Raw genomic sequence first — 22,863 nt, 5'->3', positions numbered from 1 at the left:
TAACCAGCAGTCACAAGAAAAACAAGATTAAACTTTGAATAATTTAAAGTCTCAAAATAGTTTTTCTCCTCTAATAACTAGACATGGATAAAAGCATGTAGCAAAGATTGGTGGGAGAGAGATGTCCTGCTGGAATTCACAGTTTTAGGATAACATGGCATCGTTTTTTGTGCTATGGATTTTATTAAAGAAAACATGTCTCTCACAGAAAATACAATGAGAGCCCCTCTACCCCAATAATATGTGTTGTTGTATATATTCATAAAAACACAATAAAAGGTGCTTATTTATTCTGCAAAACAGTTGAAATCAGTGTAATTTAAAGGTTTACATGCCAATTATTCATAAAAGTGTTACTACACCCAAAAATGTATCACTCACCCTCATGTCATTCTACACCCATTTGACTTTTGTTCATCTTCGGAACACAAATTAAGATATTTTTGATGAAATCCGATAGCCTAAGAGAGGCCTCTATTGCCACAAATGTCACTGAACCTCTCATGATCCAGAAAGGTATACTAAAGAGATATTTAAAACAGTTCATGTGAGTACAGTGGTTCTACCTTAATATTATAATGTGACGAAAATACTTTTTGTGCACCAAAAAAAATAAAATAAAAAAAATAACAACTTCAACAATATCTAGTGACGGCCGGTTTCAAAGCTCTGTTTCATGAAGCTTTACGAATCTTTTGTTTCGAATCAGTGGTTCGGATCACATGAAGCCTCGTTTACTGAAATCACGTGACTTTGGCACTCTGAACCACTGATTCGAAACAAAAAATTAGTAAAGCTTCAAAGCAGTGTTTTGAAGCCATTATTTTGTTTTGTTTTGTTTTTTGGTGCACAAAAAGTATTCTCGTCAATTTATAATATTAAGGTAGAACCACTGTACTCACATGAACTGTTTTAAATATGTCTTTAGTACCTTTCTGGATCTTGAGAGGTTCAGTGACGTTGCTGGCAATAGAGGCCTCACTGAGCCATTGGATTTCATCAAAAATATCGTAATTTGTGTTCCAAAGATGAACAAAGATCTTATTTCTTTTTTCCCCAACTGAGGTGTTTTTATTTTGGTACTTTTCATTGTGATTGAGCTATCATTCTGATTATAAACAGATTATTATTTTATATGAAAACATAATTAGAGACAAAGACAGAAAGAGTAGTGTTAATGTAGTAGTGGAGGACAGGAAAATTAACACAGTATGTACACTTCACAGCTGTCATAGCAACTCATGACTGAGGACGCCTGTCAGCTTCTGCCAGCTAACCTTTCATCCAGGATACTCTAAATATGTGTTATATGCTTGATTTCTTTCAAATGTTATGTTTAAAGAATGAGGTGCAAATTACAGAAATTAAAGAGAGTTAAATGTGAGCAAAAGATTAAAGTAAAGAGAAAATATGAACATGTTTAAGTTTCATTTGATTGCTGGCAAATGTGTGTACGCTCTTGCAAACGTATAAAGCATTGCGTTGTGAGTTTCTCTGCATGTCGTCTTGCTTGACTTGGGCGGGCTTTGCTCTGAAAGTCCTCCCTTTTGGCTCCAAATGGACCCTGGGTCCACATGCTCCATTTCAGAGAGATAAACATTCACATATGTTGAAAAACTCGCCGTACAGCTCCACACAGCCAAGCACACGGTCTAGACAGCCCAGACTCATTACATTTCCATGCTTGTGAGGTTTTTTCCAATCATTTCTCTCTCTCATTCTCCCTAAGGTGTTCTTTCTACTCTCAGCCGGCTCTGTGCTGGCAACCCCAATTAAACCATTATATCACACCACAGCTTTGATGGACCCCATACGAGCTGTGCAGAGAGCCAGACAGCCAATCTGAACCACAGCCAGAGACTTGTGTACTATTGTGCGGTGACAGACAGAAGAGGTGGAGTGAGGGAGAGAGAGATAAAGAGAGGTATATGACGTGCTGAATGAACTGAGATCTGTCCTGGTGCACGACCCAGTACCATGAGGAACATCTGCTTGACCTCTGGACGGCTCCCCAGGCAAACGCCCCATCCTTGCCAGGAGTGATAAATTTCAACAAGAAAAAGAAAAAACATGAGAAAGTCATGGAGGCCGTTGAAGAATTTAGGTCTTGGTTGAAGGTTATTTTTAGGGTTCCTCAGTACTGTAGACAGTGTGTAAAACTGTGCAGTTTTCCTTTTAAAGGAATATTGAGGGTTTGACACAAGTTTAGTTCAATCGATACCAAAAAAGGGGGGCAATTACACTAGAGAGAAATGGGGCAAACTTTGGGTGTATGGAGTTGATATAAAGTACCATTCAAAAGTTTGGGTTCAATAAGATTTTTAATGTTTTAAAAGAAGTCTCTCAAAAACTTAACCCAAAAATGACAATTCTGTCATTAAGTACTCACCCTAATGCCATTCCAAGATCTTCCTTCATCTTCAGACCACACATTAAGACAGTTTTGATGAAATCCGAGTTGCTGTTTTTTTTTTTTTTAAATCTCCCATAGAAAGAACGAAAGAACTAAATAACCACATTCAAGGTCCAGAAGAGTAGTATAGACATCATTGACTACAGTCGTTGAACCTTAATGTTATGAAGCAATGAGAATGCTTTTTGTGTGCAGAAACAAAACAAAAATAACAACTTTATTCAATCATTACCTCTCTACCCTGTCATTCTCCTATGCAGTTTACGTTGAAGACACATTGCAGAGCTTTTGTGTTCTACTTCAAACTCAAAAACAATATGCCAATAGGCGATTCACGAAAGTACTTTGTAGGCCTGTGTGTGTGCGCGTGTTGTTGTTATTGGGGATTTCTTCAGGACATTTTGAGAGGTTCAGAGGACTTGCAGGGAGAAGAAATACCTGACCTCTCTTCTACAGGGAGATGGCACGGCGTTGCTCTGTAGCCAGTGTTAGGAGTAAAGCGCTGCTTTGATCACTTTCGTTAGCCAGGGCAGATACTGTGAGCCACGTCACGGAAGAGCTGGAGCTGGTTCAGCAGGTAAGTCAATTCTCGTACCTCCCTAGAACACTTCATTTCCTCTCTCCAAGTTTTACTTCCCTTTTATCATTTACACATAATTGTTTCCTAACAGATATGGGCATGGACGGTCGGAAGGTTCGAGGAGCTTCCGCTCCGCCACAAACGCAGACTCTGTATTGGACAGCTCCCGCGTCAGCATCACACGCATGCGTTGTGATGTTCACGTGAACATCGTCAGTTAATACTAAGCCGGCGTTTGGACGTAAATACGGAAGAGCTGCACTGTGTCAACTGCGTAGGAGATGTTGCTTTCTATGAGAGATAAAAAAAACCTCTCGGATTTCATCAAAAATATCTTAGTTGATTTGTTGCTCAAGAAAAATTTATTATTATTATTATCACTGTTGAAAAAAAAGTTGTGCTGCTTAATATATTTGTGAAAAACATAAAAAAAAATTTCAAGATTCTTTTATGAACAGAAAGTAAAGAAATGGAAATCTTTTGTAAAATTATAAATGTCTTTACTGTCACTTTTGATCAATTTAATGCATCCTTGCTTTAAAATGTTTCATTTCATTAAAATAAATCTTACTGACCTCAAACCTTTGAATGGTAGTTTAACATAACACAGAAAAGGTAAATAAGATGTTGTGAGAGGAGAGGAGAAGAGAGGAGAGGGTTTGGGGTTTCTGTTGGCAAGCCCAACTGAACACAGAGGAGTTTATCGATTTAATTGCAGGAATAGGGCTGTAATTAGTCTCAAAGAATTAGAAGGAAAAGCCTAAAACTAAATTAGCTCCAGGCTTTGGGAAGAGTTTCAAACCTCAAGAATTTCAAAAGGGAATATGAAAGCAATAAACCCACTCTGGAGTTCTGCCAGACCCCCAGCCCCCAACCCCAAACCATCTTCATCCTTTCCAAAGCCATCAAACTCAATGCCAGCATGCAGATGGACATACATGTTTTTTAAAAGATTATAGCATATAATAAAACATGAGTCCAAGGCATCAAAAGTACTAGTTATATGACTGTCATCAAATCTCTAAAGAAATTAAACAGACTACCAAACCCTCCAACAATGCATCCTACACAAGCAAAAAACAAAACAAAAAACATATGCTGAGTCCGAAATCGAATACTTCTCTATAGTACGCAAAAAAACAGTATACGAACAGAGTAGTATGTCCGAATTCATAGTATTCGAAAAACAGCAGACGAAAAGTACCCAAATGACTTCGAGATTTGGTGCATCCGATGGACACTTTACTATCCCATGAGGCAACAGGAGAGGATTTGTAAATGAAGTTGAAGGGCCGTAACTGACGTTGGTAGGTCATGGTGGATGTAGTACGTCCGGATTTCATTCATACTACACGCATCCGTACTATTAGAACATACGTTTTCAACGGTCGTGAAGTAAATTTAATTTTTAGTATCTACTCGGACAGTATGCGATTTCGAACGCAGCTATAATTTTAGGATAGCTCAGTGCTGGGTTTCTCTCACCAGTAAGAAAAAGAAAACCCGGAGTGGATCCTCAGTTATTACATTACATTTAAGGAGAGAAAAATGCTGTAACTCCACCCAACTCACACGATCGGCTCATGGTGACATGCAAAGCTTGATACTTTGACTTCTTTTGGACCTTTCTTTTGGCAGAGAAAGAATATACACACTAATGTGCCAAATATTGACTGAGGCAATATTAACTTCTTGTTTATAGAACTATTGTTTAAAAGAAGGACATGTACAACAGTAGAACCTTGGCATAATTATGTAAATACCATGGTGTATCACACAGACATTCAGAACCATAAAATATATATCGAAGTATTGCCTGCTATAGAAAAGACCGGGCTTGATTGCAAATGCTGTACCTGAAAATGATGCACAATGACATTTAAAAAATATATATTTGAGGTAATAATGACTTCAGAGTGACTTCAGAGTGTAAGGTAAGTAGGAACACAGGGAAGATACTGTTTTAGTTTACTTTACATAGACTTTTGTAAACAGAAATAAAACAGACAATGATTAAAACGCAAGTTTCTCTTTAACGGTGTGTCTCATGAGTGATGTGGTAAGTGTCAGTAAAGTGTGCTGAAAGCTGTTGCTCACCTTTATTGAGCATAATTAGTGGTGTGTGTTAACAGCATAATCTCACAGTGGGAGGCAGTTACATCAGGCTGTAAACCCTCATCTCAATCCAAATTACAAGTCAATTTTTACTTCTGCATCATGTGAAAAAGGTTCCAGGGTAAATAAGAAAAACAAAAGCTTTCTTTATCTGTGTGTTAAAAAATATTAACAAAAAATCTTTGTCATTAGATTATGATTATATTTGTTATCTCTATAAACCATTTTCATCAGAGCATCACAAAGGTAGCTTGTGCTTTTAATTTAAATGAAAAAAAAAAAAAAGTTTAAGCAATGCATACAAAATATTTAAAAACATTTCACAGGTGACAGTGCATCTTAAGAGCAACAGGAGTGAAAGTCCTTAAATGGATATGGTTTGGGTGTGTATATTCCAATTACAAACTGTGTTAACAACAGTCTCTCATTTAGTAAACCAGATACATCAAAATTAGAGGGTAAGAACCAATTTATGTGTATACGCACCTGTTCCGGAAGAAGTTCTAGTGTGAGAACCATTCCTGTACACGTAGACTAAGAACACTTGCATGAAATTATTAGTGAACATGACCTGTTGAGTGATACTGCTCAGCTTCCCACTGCACCTATCCAACAAAGATGCAAAAAGGCTAAAAAAAAGTTTTCTATCCACTGCAAAGTGTCTATATTGGAGCAGTGTCTCATTTGAGAAGAATGACGTTTCCCTCAGTGTCTTGAGTGTCATCACTTCTCAGTACTGCTCTTCTCACACTCACAAGAACCCTTCTGGAACATGTCAGCAGACTTAGCGCAGCATAAATCTTCCTGTTTATGCATTATCTGTCGGTAAACAGGTCCAGACTGGAGCTTAGCCCTGGGTTTGCTCAGAGATATGAGCTAATGTCCATGCTCTGCTCTCTGGAGTCTGACTCTGTCTGAGTCTGTGTTCAGGCCCACATGATCTTCGAAAGACCCTGTGAGGTAACCTGACGGATTCAGAAATGTCCTACAGAGTTGCTGAGTCTTACACAACCCAGCTAAATATCACATCATGCAGCCAAACCAGAATGTTTTATCTACTTCTGCTGAGAAAGCAAGAACAGCTTGACATCTGGCATTTGCTGATCCAAGGGTTTGAAAAATTGGGTTATGAAATTTTACACCCCACTGCTGCCATAGTTTTCGCACTGGTTTTGTAAAGGTACCTTCGTTTACACCTCGGCCAAAGAAGGCAACATATGCACCATTTCCAACACACCTGTATCCTCCTAATATCTCAGATTAACATCTGTCCTCAACATAGTAACCTACATGCATATTTCACTGGATTTCCTGCACCTTCCTGCCTATCAGCATCTACATATTACAACCATATGTTAAGAATAAGAAGAGATGGTGTGCCAAATGCTATATCTCAATTATAAGTGCACACTAATCTCCAAAACGTTCACTATGAAACACCCTCTCCTTGAGAAAGCACAAATATCTGCAGGAGATGATGAAGTGTTTAAAACTGACGTGAGAGTGGGGGAAAGAGATGTGACGTGAGCTGCCGAGATGGGGGGAAACAAACGTGCCATGACGTGCTGAAATGATGAAGGCGGTAAATAAATTTGTGGGTGATTTGTTCTGCTCACTCCAGAAAGCTAATCAAGTTCCTGGCAAAGTTCCATGGTCGTGTTCCTGTGAACCGGAGAGAGAGTCTGTCATGGAACAAACAACACCATCTGTCTGCAAGCGCCACAGAAGAGCATTCTTGCAGATCAACCTCCATTGCAAAACCAATATTGGTCCCACAATGGTTTCAATTAAAAATCAGAGGGAGAGGGAGATTGTTTTTGCTAACTTCCCAAGGCAATAAAAATCAGGAAAACAGCCACTTGGCAAATACAGAAAGAGCAACAAATTTACAACAGCCAAACTTTTTAAGATGTTGCACCATCAATTATTTCAGAAACATTTGCCAGATCGAACAAAGTCCCCAAATTAACAAGGCCCTGCTGAAGATCACAGCTTACACCAGAACAATTGTGCAGTCTGGTTAGTTCTGCTTTGGTGCTAGTCTAGTTTGTGGATCATAACAGCTGTTGTTTACCAGAAAAACGTTCTTTTTGGTGAAGCATCCTTCTGGTGACCAAGAAAGCTAAGAAGCATTGAAGATGCCAATTTCCCATGCTGGTCACCAACAATGAAAGTTAAACATATGCCAACTATTCTGGTCTTCTTCAGACCTCTCTTGACAAAAACAATGTTTTGAGATTATTCTGATAAACAAGTATCTACCCATAGCCCCTCTTGAGGCTCTTTCACGACTGGCGGAAGATTGGCAATAGCGTCACAGGAATTGTGTTTTACAATGAGATGTTTGGATTTCAGGCCTTTTGTTTTAGGGCGGGTGGTGAAAGCAGCCAACACCAGCTTTCTGCTCAGACTCCAGGACTCCCATCTGCCTCTTTGGACCTCCAAGTGCTGGAACCAGGAAACAAGGGTTGGCAGGGCTAATCCACAGACAACCAGCTTTATACAGCCATTACTCAATTGTAAAAATATAGGGCCAACTTTAAGGGCCTGAGAGGTAGAAACTTGGTTCCAGGGTCAATGACAAATAACAGTGTCCAAAATAAAGAAATGGAAAAATCTTTTCAAAACAAAGTTTAAAATGGATGATCAAAGTTCTTAGAAATGTATTATTTGTATGCATATGGGTTTTGAAAAACATTTTCATCAAAAGTTTATGTGTAATGTGATGTGGTGTGACCATCAAGTAAAGAGTAATAATATATTTCCATTTTTTTTCTTCACTTTTTTTCTCTAATAATTAATAAAACATGATGCTAACCTTAAGGTGTTTTATTATTATTATTATTATTATTATTATTATTATTATTATTATATTAGGACAGCTTTAACACCCTGACATGTTCAACTTTATTCTGTAAAAAAACTATCAAAATGAATTTTACAATTTAGAAACTTAAAACATGTTCATCATAGAACATGTTTACTGAAGTCATTGTATCAATTCATTTTTTATGATCTTTCTTTAAATAAATTAAAAGATCCAGACAAAAAACAAATGAGCATCATGTCATTAACCCTGGAGTAATCGGGTTGAACGAGTTGGGTTGATTTGTGCTTAGACGTGAGCATATGTAAACCCTCTGCTTCCTCTCCAACCATGTTTGTAAGTTTTAAACAAAATTGCACATGACTTGGCTACGATGCTACATGCACTTAAGCCATCTGCTGCAGCTATGTGCTGGAACTGAGATCAGTTCATGGAGCACTGAGCCGGAAATAGTTCCGGCATGGAACAGGGAATGTGTGAGAGTTTAGAAGAGCTACACTACGAAAGGATGAATTCTGTCATTGTGTCAGGATGCCTGGTAAGGAGGTTCTTGTAGTAAAAAAAAAAAAAAATAAAAAAAATAAAAATTGTGTGAGCTCATTGCCTTGGCTGATCCCACACTAACTGTGAGGGCTGTATGTGTATTCAGATGATGTCATCATTAGACAAGGGCTAATAAAATCAAAGCCAAAAGCAAAAGGAAGACGTGAAGTGAGGGATGAATGTACGCGCTGACAGCTCAACAATGGGATCATGTCTGTTTTTTCAAAGTCCTGACTCATTATTGAGATGTTCCAGTGAAGAAAGCTTGAGGCTTGAGGAGTAAAATTCCCATTTGCAACAAAAGGGGCCAACAGATCACATCATCGGCTCACACAAGGCAACAGTATTTCTGTGCTATCAGCAGTACTGGTCAGTGACTTTTCAATGGCCGATGTTGATGCTAATCCATGTAGAATAAAGGATGGCTAATATCAAATTATCAGACGGGAACTGTCAGGGCCTTCAGAGAGGGTCTAAACTATTATAAATATAACATTTACAAACTTTTAAATAATAGTTTAAAAATTAAAAACTTTTTAAATAAAAAGTCATCAGTTCTAAAGTTATTTTTGGAATTCATAAATCGACAATAAACATCTAAATCTATTTGAGGAAATAAACTCTTAAAATCCGCCTATTCAGTGTGTTGAATGGAAGACCATTTTTCTTCATATTAAAATTTTTCCACCTTACGCTTTCGGATCTGTGATTGGTGATCCAGCTATGAAATTACAGAGGGCCAAGCAATAGCAAGTCAATGAGAGAATAATTTCATGAAGAGCTAGTGCTGTTCGCTATGTAAAACGCAAGTAATGTTTGTGAGGAGGACATCGTGGCTAATGTATATTACACAGTGTTTAAGATGAACTTTTAAAAGGGGGGGGGGGGGGGGGGGTAATGCTATTTCATGCATTCTGACATATTTACACTGTTAAAGAGTTAAACATGGCCAAAGTTTCAAAACACAAGTTGGATGTATGATGGAGTATTTCTGTGCCAAATATACTACTTCCGGTTGTGGACACGTTTCGACCTGTTTCACGTCATAAAGGGGGGAATTCCTTATATATAGGCACTTCTCCCTGATAAGCGTGCACACACACATCACCCAGAGCAAGAGCACGCCCATCAACATGCTTTGTTCGGGATATGGAAGCCGAGAGATTTTTCAACAATGGCTGTGTCCTAATTCAGTGGCTGCACCCTTCAAAGGCTACATACATCATCGAGGCAGTCTCATTTAAGAAAAATAACCATTAGGTTGCAAAGTAAGAAAAAAATTATAGTATTTTACACCTCACAATTAATATCAGTCAATTTTATTAGTTAGTTTTCTTAAACAAGTCATCCTTGATGACGTATGCAGCCTTCAAATGCGGTCTCCGGAGGACGCAGCCTCTGAAATGAGACGCAGCTCCTGTCACCAAAGGAGTGTGTTTTTGGTTGTGAGGGAAATATTACCTTTTCCAGCTTCCCAAAGAACCCAGTGGGAAGAGTGGATGAAATTCCCAAGTCCCAGTTCGGTACTGGATTTGCAGATCGCAATGATGTCACAGCTTGCAGACGATCTCTACGCAAAAGCTGTGCGTGTTTGTGACTCTTTAGTTCTGCCCACGGCACTGATGGCAGGCTCCTCCAGGAGCTCGGCTTTTTTCGGAAAGACTGATCTATCTTTTTATAAATATGATAAAAGTAAAGAAATTTCGGAGATATGAAGGATGCAATATTACTTATTAAGTACTCAAGATTAACAAAAGATTGGCAGAAACTGTGTGCGATACCCCCCTTTAAAGAAAAGCTGCAAAGGTAAACCTACACTAGAGCTTAATTTGGTGCAGAAAGCCAAAGCTTTTGAAAGCATTTCAAACAATTATATATGATACACTTGGATGACAGCATCAACCAAGAAACTAAAGCTTTACTTCTGGAATTGTTCTGTTTAGTTAAGTTATTGAAAATCTAATAGGTCACATGCCAACCGATTTTATTCTGACGCCTCTTTTTTATGTTAAGTTTATTTGAAAGTCAGACTTACTGGTCAACCTGTAAATTTACCAACTCAGTGACCATTATGCACATTAACTGTAATTCTGCATACTAGTTAAATTTTTCCCAAGTCTTAAGTTTATTACAGTCTGTTACATTCATTTAATCGGCTGCTGTGAAAATGCCACGATCGCTGTTCTCTGTCTGTGATGTGGAAGTGTCTGTCACTAATTTGCTATGGGTTGAGTGCTGTCATGATGTGTTGGCTTGGAGTAAATTTTGTTGGTTTTGTGTGCCATACGTTTTGCAACCCGGCCAGTTTTCACCATATTCCGCTTAAAAGTACACACCGATTGTGTGATTATGCAATTATTTTTAATGAGGATTTGAGAATAAAGTGGATTTCTTGCATTTTGTTTTATTTTGGTGATAACTCTCAAACTCATTGAGCTGATTGATTGTTGCATTTCTTGTCAAAGGTAGCTTATGCACTACTATAAAAGAGAACATGGTAAGCTAGGCTTATTTTAGGCTGAGTTTACTTTTTTCCTGACAAGGGAAGGGGTGAGAGGGCCAAGGTTCAAGAGTCACAGTTTGCTGCTGAAATTTTCGTTCATTTATCAAGTCAATCATATTGGTTCTGAGCACTTTAAGGATTTGTCTTGGCCTAACTGTAGCAACCTGCTAAAGCATCTGTCACAAACACAATCTTTACCCTTTCTCATAATTTGCCCTAGGCTCTGCCAAAAGCATAAACATGCTCTTTATTAGCTCTGCATACAAAGCTAGACATTTACAAGAGTGTTGACATGCTAATAAACAACCAAGGTTTACCTCAATACATTCTCCTCTGAAATACATTTTGGCCATATAGTCGTCTGCCTGAAATTACATTAAGCTGACATGAGAATACATCCTGTCTCTACAGGAAATAACTCAATTTGTGGTCTAGCACGATATTACATTTTTCTTTCATAATCTCAAAAGTATCTGTAACCTGAGTCTTGGTTGCAGACCAAAAAAACATGTTTCACTGAGGTTCGTTTTCATTCTGTGCTCAGTTTGTGCCATGCAACAAGAGTTGTGTTGATGGGCAGTTTTACAGAATTAATAGTCCCTTCCCACACCCAGGTGATGAATGATAACTACAATGTTATGAATTATGGAGGAAAGACAGAATCTTACATGGTAAAATTGGACTGACTCACACAAAGAGAATGTAGGGTGTAGTAGAGTTGGACATCTCTCTGTGGCCACGAAAGGAGTTATGAAGATATTAATATGCTTGTCAGTATGCATGTTTAAGAAAGTCCCTTACACAGACAAAGAAATAAAGCATGTATTTTATTTGCACATACAGAGTGTCTCTGTACATCCGCATGTACAACACAAGCAGGAGAGCAGAACGTATCTACACACATGGAAATAATAGTGGCTCTCAGCACTACATTCCTCTGGAATGCTACGGTTTAAAACACATTTGAAAATGATTATTGCATAGAACCGCTAGCTACATAAAGGTATTTACAGTGTACATAAGGCAGGAAGAGAGTGACAGAGTTAAACCAGTGAGGCCTCTTGCTCTCATTGCATTGTGATTTTCTCATGTGATAGGGACATGACAGGGAATTAAAACCCGCTACCAGCCAAATTTGGGTATTTTGGTGCATAATTTATTTACCAGCCACTGTGGTGGGCGATCTGTCTCGGATTGGAGTTTACAAGGAATTCTTAGCAACAACAGCATGCACGTTCATTTCTAAGAGGAGAATTTGTATTAAATGTATCTCAGGTTCATGTAAAAGAACGTAAATATGCCTAATTTTCACTTTACATGTGTAATTCCAAATATTTTAGTTTGTTAAGTATAATTCACGTGCACCAAAAGACACCGATCACCGGCAAAAGGGGTACCACACTGATCCAACAAAACCACACAAATGAGTTTGTTGCCATTGGTGAGCGGCTGTTGGTGCAGTGTGAATTAGCCTTTATATACGATCAAATCGTGCCACACGAGTCCTGAAAAGTGGAGCCAAAGTGTCTTGATCGCTTCCAGGTGGCTGGATGCAGTATAGGTCATAAACCCCGCCCTCTCTATGTAATGTAATGGGACATGAGACAAACGAAACAATCAAATTACACATCAAATATTTTATTTAGAAAGATGTCATTTTAGGCAGCTTTCATCACGCTGATGTTAGTTCAAGTGTTCATTCTTGAAATAGGTTTGGTTTTAGTTGGTTATTTGATGCTATAAAAATGCTTTGACATCATGATTGACAGCTGAGATTGACAGCTTTTCTGAGCGAAGAAAACTGACTTTTGTCTGGCTCTTCGGGAGGAGATTGGAGCTTTAACTTTAAAATTTTAACGGTTTATTTCACACCAACATAATGAGTTGTTCTGCAGTAAACTGCATTAACCGATTCTGCGGGAGTATGGGCTGGACCTTGATATCGCGGCTCCATTTCGCGTTCACTACTGCGCAGACTCGAGACTCAAGATATCAGGGCCATATTGGCACACTGGTGGCTTCACTTACTGCAATAGAAGAGAGTAAATGTATGTCGTCCATCTTTTTTTTTACAGTCTATGGATCAAACTAGTAAATAAACAACATTATTGCTTGCATGTAGCCATAGATAAGAGCAATGTCATTATTGTTAACTAAAGGCTGGCCAACACTAAAAGATTTAAAAAATTCTTATCAGATTTCCAAAATGTGAGAAACCACAAACATGACGATAAAAAATATCTTCCTATAGTGTGTGAAGTGCCGCGATGTGACCAAGACAGCATACCACACACTAACAGATTCCATTCAAAAACAACCAGAGTCCTGACTGTGAACATAAGAAATCTCACAAATCTTACACGGTCAAACGTGACTTTAAGGCAGGAACACACCAAGCCGAAGTTTTCTCAGTGTGTTCTGTACCGTCGTCTGAAGTTGGTCCTCGTCGGCTTTTTTTTTTTTTTTTGATGAATCGGCGTCGGAGCTGTTTGGTCCGCTGGGCCATCTGATCTTTCTGATTGGCTGTTCAGCTACTGCCGCCTGCTGGTTCAGAAAGGCATTTCATCTCATGCAGGCGCAGAACTGACGTGCTACTTGGCCATTGGCTGTTTAGCGTCGGTTTGGTGTGTCAGGGCAACTTTGGACACAGAAGCTGCCGATGTGAGTCAACCCCGCAGTCTGTTTTTGTCGCCACTAGTTCGTGTCTTAAAACTAAATATGTTAAAAATAATTTTCAATAATTAATTGAAAAATAACACTGCAAAATGCATAGGCCTAAATATTAAATGTCAGTTTAAACTCAATTAACCTAAACGGAAATCAGAAATGTTGCCTTAGCAACTAACTGAAATAAAAAAATAATTCAATGACTAAAAATAAAAGTGAAACAAAACTAAAATAAAAAATAAAAGCTCATTCAAAATATAAATAAATACTACAATAGCATAAAAAAAATGAATAAAAAGAAGAACATGCTATCGCTTAAAAAATCCATAATGAAAGTCCATTTCCCATGCTGGGGTACATTTCCCAAAGCGAACTATGGTCGCAAGTTCCGTCATTACCAATAGAGTTCGATGGGACTTACGACCATAGTCGACTAACCACGCACCCCAGCATAGGCAATGCTTATGATCAGAGATCCTGACCAGTCCACTTTCATTTTCTCATTAAGCCTGACTAAATATGGTTGGCTATTCAGGGGGTGGCTTTCTTTACTTAAACCAGCTCCAGCTCTCCTCTGAGCTCCCTCAGCGAAGGGTGGAACGCCCTGGATCTTGTCATCTTGTTATTTTGGGGTGAAGAGGAGTGAAGTAACTCTGCTCTGTTTCACAGGATGGCTGGAAAACAATGTTGTCAGGGAGAGTTGTTGTTACTGATCTCATTAGTTATTTGTAAGTAATGTTGCTTCGATCAAAACAGTGTCTCAATGGTTTCCATGAATAAACAACTCCATGGCAACCAAATGAGAGATTCTATGTGTGTGCGTGTGTGTTTTCCTGGTTTTGAATATCCTCTGCTGTGCAATAAATACTAAAGGGTTTTCGATTTAAAATAGGTGTGTAGAGATGGATTCTGATTATGTTCCAGGCAAGATGTTTTGAAAGCAGATACAGAGAAACAAAAAATCTCAAAGGAGATCTTTTAAGTATCTCAATTGTTTTTTTCTATAGTAGAAAACAATAGACCTCATTTATAAAACACATGAATGAATGTGTATAAATCGTTTGTAAAATTCTTATGCAGAGACAGAGATATAATGGACATGGATGGATGTGTTAATTTAGATTTACACCATCGATAATGTGATTTAATGAGTGTTACTTAAAGTCTAACAAAAATAGTGATAGGCCATTACTTCCGTATTGTGAAGTACATCAGAGTGAAATGGATTTTCGAAGTGGAAAAAGAAAAAAAAATCTTGGACGGGGAGTTGGTTCTTTTCTTCATTTGTTGATTGGATGGAGGAAGATCTGAATGTGAGATTGCAGTCAGCTGTTAATAAAGGACAGAGTTTAAATGGACTAAATGATTGGAGAAGTCTGCCATACGTCACCAGAAAGGTCAAACTTTTTTTTTTTAATTGAAACAATAAGATCATCAAGATGCATACAGAAGATACTGTATGGTGAAATTCTATTTCATGTCAACTTTAATATAAAAAAGTGGATGACTATACAGTACTATGTTAAGTCCTGTAATAACATCCAGTTATCTGATCATTTTTTAATTTAAGTTTAGAAAATATACAGTGTATTTTGACACATAGTAATATTAATTTACCAGCATCTCACATTAAAAACATTGATAATAAATCCAGAAGCATGATTAAGGCTGAAATTCATTTCATACCAAACACAAGAGTTGCCAAAACTAACTTCGGCACTGATCGGTACTGAAATTTTAAAAATGTGATGCTTTGAGCGCTGTTGAGCGGATTTGTAAACACCTCTGATTGGCCATTTTATTTACAGTGGGTACGGAAAGTATTCAGCCCCCCTTAAATTTTTCACTCTTTGTTATATTGCAGCCATTTGCTAAAATCATTTAAATTCATTTTTTCCCCTCAATGTACACACAGCATCCCATATTGACAGAAAAACACAGAATTGTTGATATTTTTGCAGATTTATTAAAAAAGAAAAACTGAAATATCACATGGTCCTAAGTATTCAGACCCTTTGCTGTGACACTCATATATTTAATGCAGGTGTTGTCCATTTCTTCTGATCATCCTTGAGATGGTTCTACACCTTCATTTGAGTCCAGCTGTGTTTGATTATACTGATTGGACTTGATTAGGAAAGCCACACACCTGTCTATATAAGACCTTACAGCTCACAGTGCATGTCAGAGCAAATGAGAATCATGAGGTCAAATGACAGAATTGTGACAAGAATTGTGACAGAATTGTGGCAAGGCACAGATCTGGCCAAGGTTACAACAAAATTTCTGCTGTACTTAAGGTTCCTAAGAGCACAGTGGCCTCCATAATCCTTAAATGGAAGACATTTGGGATGACCAGAACCCTTCCTAGAGCTGGCCGTGCAGCCAAACTGTACTATTGGGGGAGAAGAGCCTTGGTGAGAGAGGTAAAGGAGAACCCAAAGATCACTGTGGCTGAGCTCCAGAGATGCAATTGGGAGACAGGAGAAAGTTGTAGAAAGTCAACCATCACTGCAGCCCTCCACCAATCGGGGCTTTATGGCAGAGTGGCCCGACGGAAGCCTCTCCTCAGTGCAAGACACATGAAAGCCGCATGGAGTTTGCTAAAAAAACACCTGAAGGACTCCAAGATGGTGAGAAATAAGATTCTCTGGTTTGATGAGACCAAGATAGGACTTTTTGGCCTTAATTCTAAGCGGTATGTGTGGAGAAAACCAGGCACTGCTCATCACCGTTCCAATACAGTCCCAACAGTGAAGCATGGTGGTGGCAGCATCATGCTGTGGGGGTGTTTTTCAGCTGCAGGGACAGGACGACTGGTTGCAATCGAGGGAAAGATGAATGCGGCCAAGTACAGGGATATCCTGGATGAGACCTTCTCCAGAGTGCTCAGGACCTCAGACTGGGCCAAAGGTTTACCTTCCAACAAGACAATGACCCTAAGCACACAGCTAAAATAACAAAGGAGTGGCTTCACAACAACTCTGTGACTGTTCTTGAATGGCCCAGCCAGAGCCCTGACTTAAACCCAATTGAGCATCTCTGGAGAGACCTAAAAATGGCTGTCCACCAACGTTTCCATCCAACCTGACAGAACTGGAGAGGATCTGCAAGAGGATCCCCAAATCCAGGTGTGAAAAACTTGTTGCATCTTTCCCAAAAAGACTCATGGCTGTATTAGATCAAAAGGGTGCTTCTACTAAATACTGAGCAAAGAGTCTGAATACTTAGGACCATGTGATATTTCAGTTTTTCTTTTTTAATAAATCTGCAAAAATGTCAACAATTCTGTGTTTTTCTGTCAATATGGGGTGCTGTGTGTACATTAATGAGGAAAAAAATGAACTTACATGATTTTAGCAAATGGCTGCAATATAACAAAGAGTAAAAAAATTAAGGGGTCTGAATACTTTCCATACCCACTGTATATGTCTGTGATTGGCTACAAATGTTCAATGCACAGGAACATTTGAAAGTATATGGAAGTGTTTGAATTTGAAAGCGTACTATCAGTGGAATGGTCGGCGATAGACACCTGCTTTCAAACACTCCAGTGTGTATCTGTGTAAGTGCTCGGTGCATTGATCATTGAAGCCAATCACAAACATATCCGATGAGTGCGTTAACACAATGGCCAATCAGATGAGTTTACAAATTCACTCAACAGTACTCAAATCGTCACATTTTTAAAATTTCAGTACCGACATGGTACCGAAGTCGGTACTTTTGACAACTCTCCAAAATACTTTGTATGTTTACATGCGCTAATTTTCATCAAACAGAATGCATCCAATCTGATTCCAGATTCTGAAAGTTCTGTGTAAAGTAGTTTTGAACCCTAAATGTTGCGATTCAATTCACATATTAGTTTACATGTGCATTACACTGCATTTGGAATGCCACCATGTTAATGTCACTAGAACTACCATTAGTAAAATTGTCATTTTTGCCTTGATGACATATGCCAGTTTTCTTTTTAGATATATGTGAGTAGAGCATTTTTGCAAATATTTAGTAAATATTCAGTCTCATAGACTGACCAGTTTATAAGACAAGAAATGCAAATAAGCCTTAAGTAAGACACACATTCATATGACGTAAAATGTATGAAAAACATATGCATCATGGCACTGTGCCTGTGTATTCAAGCATTTACATGCTTATTTTTTCCTTTTGATTGGATTATTTCAGTCCCCTTTTCAATCTGAGCATAATTTCATTCGGATTAAGCTGAAATGTATTGATTAAAGTGTTTACATGAAGGCTTTTCAGTTCAATTGAGCCCTCAATCCTATTATAAACAGATTATTTGGGTGCATGTATACATAGCTATTGAGGGGACACATACATCCCAAAACTATGCAGATGGTCTCACAAATAATTTACACACACACACAAATATGTTCAGCTTGAGTTTCATAAATGAGGCTGTCCTGCTGCTCAGTGTTTTTTTTTTTTTTTACTGAAAGCGTCCCGTCATCTCACATATGTCTCCTCTAGAGTTCCAGTAGAGCTCTCTGCAGACTTTTAAATTGCCAAGATATAAAACTCTGCAATCCAAAATGAGAGATCTCAACATGAACATTTCTCATTAAAGTTTTCCCAGACCAAATAATCTAAGCCATGCTATTCACATTAATAACTGTACACTCTTACATGCTTATGTCAACAATTGTCTCATTTTTGTCCATTTTGTTCGATACAAAGTTGATGCATATCTAAGATCTCTACGTCTCCTGAGCTATGAAAGAGCACCCACTGAGCAATAAGTGTTTCTGTGGCAAAAGCGATGGGTAAAGCAGTGGGGAACAGAGCGAAGCCACAAATAGAGAAAAAAACGCGACACCGTCTCGCCACCAAACATCCTTTTCGGCAGCATGGTGAACATCCACAGCAGTCAATATAAACCTGTGAGCCTGTGCCAGATGCAATTACACAAGCCTCTGTCTGAAAGATGGTTGTGTTGGCATGGGGTGTGTTTACGTGTGTATATGTGTGCGTGTAAGCATGTTTGTGTTTCCTCTTGGTACACACACCTGAATGCATCTTTGAGCTAGTAAGACCTCTGCTGACAGGAGAGTGGAGAAGTTTATTTGACGAGGGTAAGACGAGCCAAAGAGAGTGTAAATGAATTGTGTGTTTAAAGATGCTTGTTGATTTGGAATGAATGAGAATCTGAATATTCATTGCTGAGAAAATGTAGATGGAGTTGGCTCAAAAGCAATGCTGTGGAGGAAGGAGAGAGAGAGAGAGAGAGAGAGAGAGAGAGAGAGAGACAGGGCGATGACAGAGAGATGGTTTGAGAGTCATAAAGCAGCTCAGACTCACATGGAAGATGCGTTTGACTCCTGAGACCAGTTTCTCTGTCCGAAGCTTCCAGAGGACTGGCTGAGGGGAGTTCAGGACAAAGACCAGTGGTTTCTGGTGCATTTGCAGGGACTGGATGGGCCGCAGATGTAACGCCACCTGAAAACAGCAAAAAAAGGGGTCAAATGAGAGCGAGAGAGAAAGGAAATGACATGAAAAGCATACAGTGCTGAAGACAATGAGGACTTTCACTAAAGACAGGAAGGACACATGGAGCTCTGAACTGTATAAAGTCCACAGAGCTTTTTGGCCTTTTACATTTTTTTTTTTACAACTTACACACAAAATCCTTACTTGTCACACACTTTCTGAAACCTAACACTGAAACACTAGAACCACACACAAAATCTGCAAAACCATACACTAATTCTCTGCTTTCAATTTCATAAAACACTTTTTGCAAAACACAACACACAATTCTCTATGTAACACACAAAAATCTAACAGGAAGTATCTTGATTTCCTTTTTCAAACCACTGTTTCTGTCCAACTTTTCTTTCGTAGTGTGTAATACTGTATTCAAAACCACAAATGCTTACAGTAAAAAATAAATTTGGTTTCAATCTTGCTTTCGTGATACCATGAATTTTCAACATCTCACTGCCATTACATTCAATCTTGTAAAGAAATGTACATAGGAGCTCATGAAAGAAAAGCTTTAGGTTTTTAATAACTGTGTGTATATAATATATCCAAAACCAGAATATTATGGCAAAGGTGTTTGCACCATATGACAAATGTTTGCTTTTGAGATGTGTTTGTGATTTTGTCTGTGCAATTCTTGGATTTGTGTGTAAAGTTTTGAAAAAAAGAGGCAAAGTTTTGAATAAGTTGAAAAGTTTTTAATATATATATATATATATATATATATATATATATATATATATATATATATATATATATATATATATATATATATATATATATATATATATATATATATATATATGGGGGATTTCCCCCCTTCTGGTCTATGTATCCCTGCCTCTGCTAAATTATTTTTATCCCCAGGGGGGATAAAAAAAATATCCCTCCCGGGTGATGCTACTCCACAAACCACCAACAGAGCATATCAAATACCAAAAATAAAAATCTTTTTTTAAAACATCAAGTAAAACGCTGCGTTTATATAGAACTGTCTCTTTACGACAACAACACTTTTCAGATGCGCATTCCAACTTCGCCTCAGTGCCAGGCGCAAGTCAAACGAGCGCGGAAAAGGTAACGTTAGGTGACGACGAGGGAGCTTCAGTTGAACAACAGTGAACTCCGGTCAGATGAGATGTTGTCAGACTATGTCGGTAAAACTCCGAAAAATTAACATGACTGTCCAATCAGCCATTATACTGTGCTTGTGGAGCGCACTCGAGAATTGCATGTGCAAATGCGCCGCCGTGCGCTTCATAATTACTTTATTGTAGCTTAAATAAAGCGCAAAAGAAACCACGAGCAATGACCGTCGTTGTTCTGTTGTAAGTTAAGTCATGAAATTACCAAATGCGATTAAAGCTGCCTCAGAACTGTGCATGCATGTATTTGTTGACATGGTTTTAAAGCTATTGTTATCCAATTTGTTGGCCTTAAAACATCTTAAAAATGCACATATGTACACCAGGGAAATCTAAATTTGAGGTAAATCTTAGGTAAACGTGCATTTCTCCAAATGCGCAGACTTTTGGACTAAAAGTTTGTGTATGCACTGTGATCAAAAATAAATGGGACCAAACGCGACAATGTAAAGGTTTGTGTCTCGTTATTCTATTAATAACTACCGATTGATTTTGCATTTCTATCAGAAATGAAGAATTATTAGTGTCATTGTAGTGGTGCAAATATCTAAGCTATCTAATACTTCAAATCTCAAGGTTAAATCAGAAGATTTTTTGTAAAAATGTTTCTGTAACAGCTGCCAAAAATAGTATATAGCTCCACTGTGGTTTTTAACACCGACATATCGAATGCGATTGTCACGCGCATTTCGTCAGTAAAGCCGGTTCCCTGATTACCGCTAAATCGCCATCAACTGCTTTCAGATGGAGCGGCATTTCATAGACAGAACCATAGATCACTGACAAGCTAGGCAATATCGCGTTCATATCGCAGATGAATCACCTTCGATAATGAACGCGATATTGCGTGGCTTGTCAGTGATCTATGGTTCTGTCTATGAAATGCCGCTCCATTTGAAAGCAGGTGATGGCGATTTCGCGGTAATCAGGGAACCGGCTTTACTGACGAAATGCGCGTGACAATCGCATTCGATATATCGGTCAACCCTAAAATATACACACATACACAAATCATTATTATTGCAAATCAACAAAATGTTATTAATTTCTAATAGATGTTTACACCATGACATTTTTAGAATGTTTTTTTTTAAACTGTGGAACTTTTAGAAAAAAAAAAATATATATATTTTTTTTTCTTCATATTAAACCAACCAGCATTTCCTACAAACTTGTCACTTGCATTTAAAACTAGATTTTTTCCCCCCTTTGTCTGGTCACTCTTATTTGTCATTGACTCTCAAACACTGATTTCACATTGTAGCCAACATCTCTCATAATATTTTAACCACAAATAAAGCTTCTTAGTTTATTTTATATATGGGATTAGCCTAGGGCTATAAAAATCATGCTAGCAAAGCTTTTATTTATATCATAAACAAATCCTGCTTCAACAGTTAAAACTGAAATCTCCCCCTCGACTCTATTTGCATTTATGGCGAACCCACGTAAGGCTGCGGCCCCAATGAGTAGAACCTCACTGTCATAAAAACCTCTCATTCCTCCAAACGTCTCTCCTGTCCTCTTTTATGCTTCTATTCCATCCCCTCCTTGGTTGTATTCTGTAGTTGTTGCAGTAATGTTAGTGCCAAAAACATGACTACAGCAGCACTGTGGACGCCTGTTACTCCTTATCAGAGTTTGTGCTATTTATGTCTCCACCCCACTGATAATCGCACAGTGACTGAGAAAGCCGTGTTTTTCTTTGGAAGGTCACAATATGTGGCCTCACTGGTATTTAAACTTTCACACACACATGCTCTTTTGTTCAAAATAGAGAGCTGTACAGCATGGATGGGTCAAATAATGAGGTTGAACAGTTTATATAGGCTTTTTTCTATTTTTAGTTTTAGCTTTCAGTTGAATATATTATTATATTATATTATATTATATTATATTATATTATATTATATTATATTATATTATATTATATTATATTATATTATATTATATTATATTATATTATATTATCAAATCGTGCGGATTACTCGGGAATGGTGTGCTATGACTTTTATCATTATATTATATTATATTATATTATATTATATTATATTATATTATATTATATTATATTATATTATATTATATTATATTATATTATATTATATTATATTATATTATATTATATTATATTATATTATATTATATTATATTATATTATATTATATTAATGCATCTAAACAAGACCCTTATTTCTCGGCTGGGATCGTGTAGGGCCCTTATAAGCTGCACTGAAACTTCAATTTGGACCTTCAATCCATTGTACCCCAGTGAAGTCCACTATATAGAGAAGAATCCTGGATCCTCCAAAAACCTTAATTTCTTTTCGACTGAAGAAATAAAGACATGAATATCTTGGATGACATGGGGGTGAGTAAATTATCAGGAAATGTTCATTCTGAAGTTAACTAATCCTTTAATTGTCTGGTGATGAACATGTCAAACTAGCGATCAAAGACTACAGAGTTTAGCCAAGGATTATAGGAATCTTTTAGGATTCTCAAAATTTGTCTCGGACGACCAAATCGTGGCCAAAATTGCAGTGTGCACCCATCTATA

The 22,863-nt window shown here is 37.8% G+C and overlaps 1 protein-coding gene across 5 annotated transcripts in view; it reads right to left on the bottom strand.

The window, feature by feature from the left end:
• The window catches only part of tgfbr3 (transforming growth factor, beta receptor III), a 142,834-nt gene that overhangs the window by 50,503 nt on the left and 69,468 nt on the right, over nt 1-22,863 (bottom strand). For 4 of the 5 annotated variants that reach the window (XM_067373059.1, XM_067373057.1, XM_067373058.1 and 1 more), the window contains one exon: nt 18,977-19,114. In XM_067373059.1, coding sequence (XP_067229160.1) covers nt 18,977-19,114 — 138 coding nt within the window. Of the gene's footprint in view, nt 1-18,976; nt 19,115-21,797; nt 21,881-22,863 lie in introns of those variants that run through there. The other variant, XM_067373062.1, reaches the window with a different exon arrangement.

This window comes from Chanodichthys erythropterus, chromosome 21, assembly GCF_024489055.1.
Source record: "Chanodichthys erythropterus isolate Z2021 chromosome 21, ASM2448905v1, whole genome shotgun sequence".
Taxonomy (NCBI): domain Eukaryota; kingdom Metazoa; phylum Chordata; class Actinopteri; order Cypriniformes; family Xenocyprididae; genus Chanodichthys; species Chanodichthys erythropterus.
This window is presented reverse-complemented; position numbering and strand designations above follow the sequence as displayed.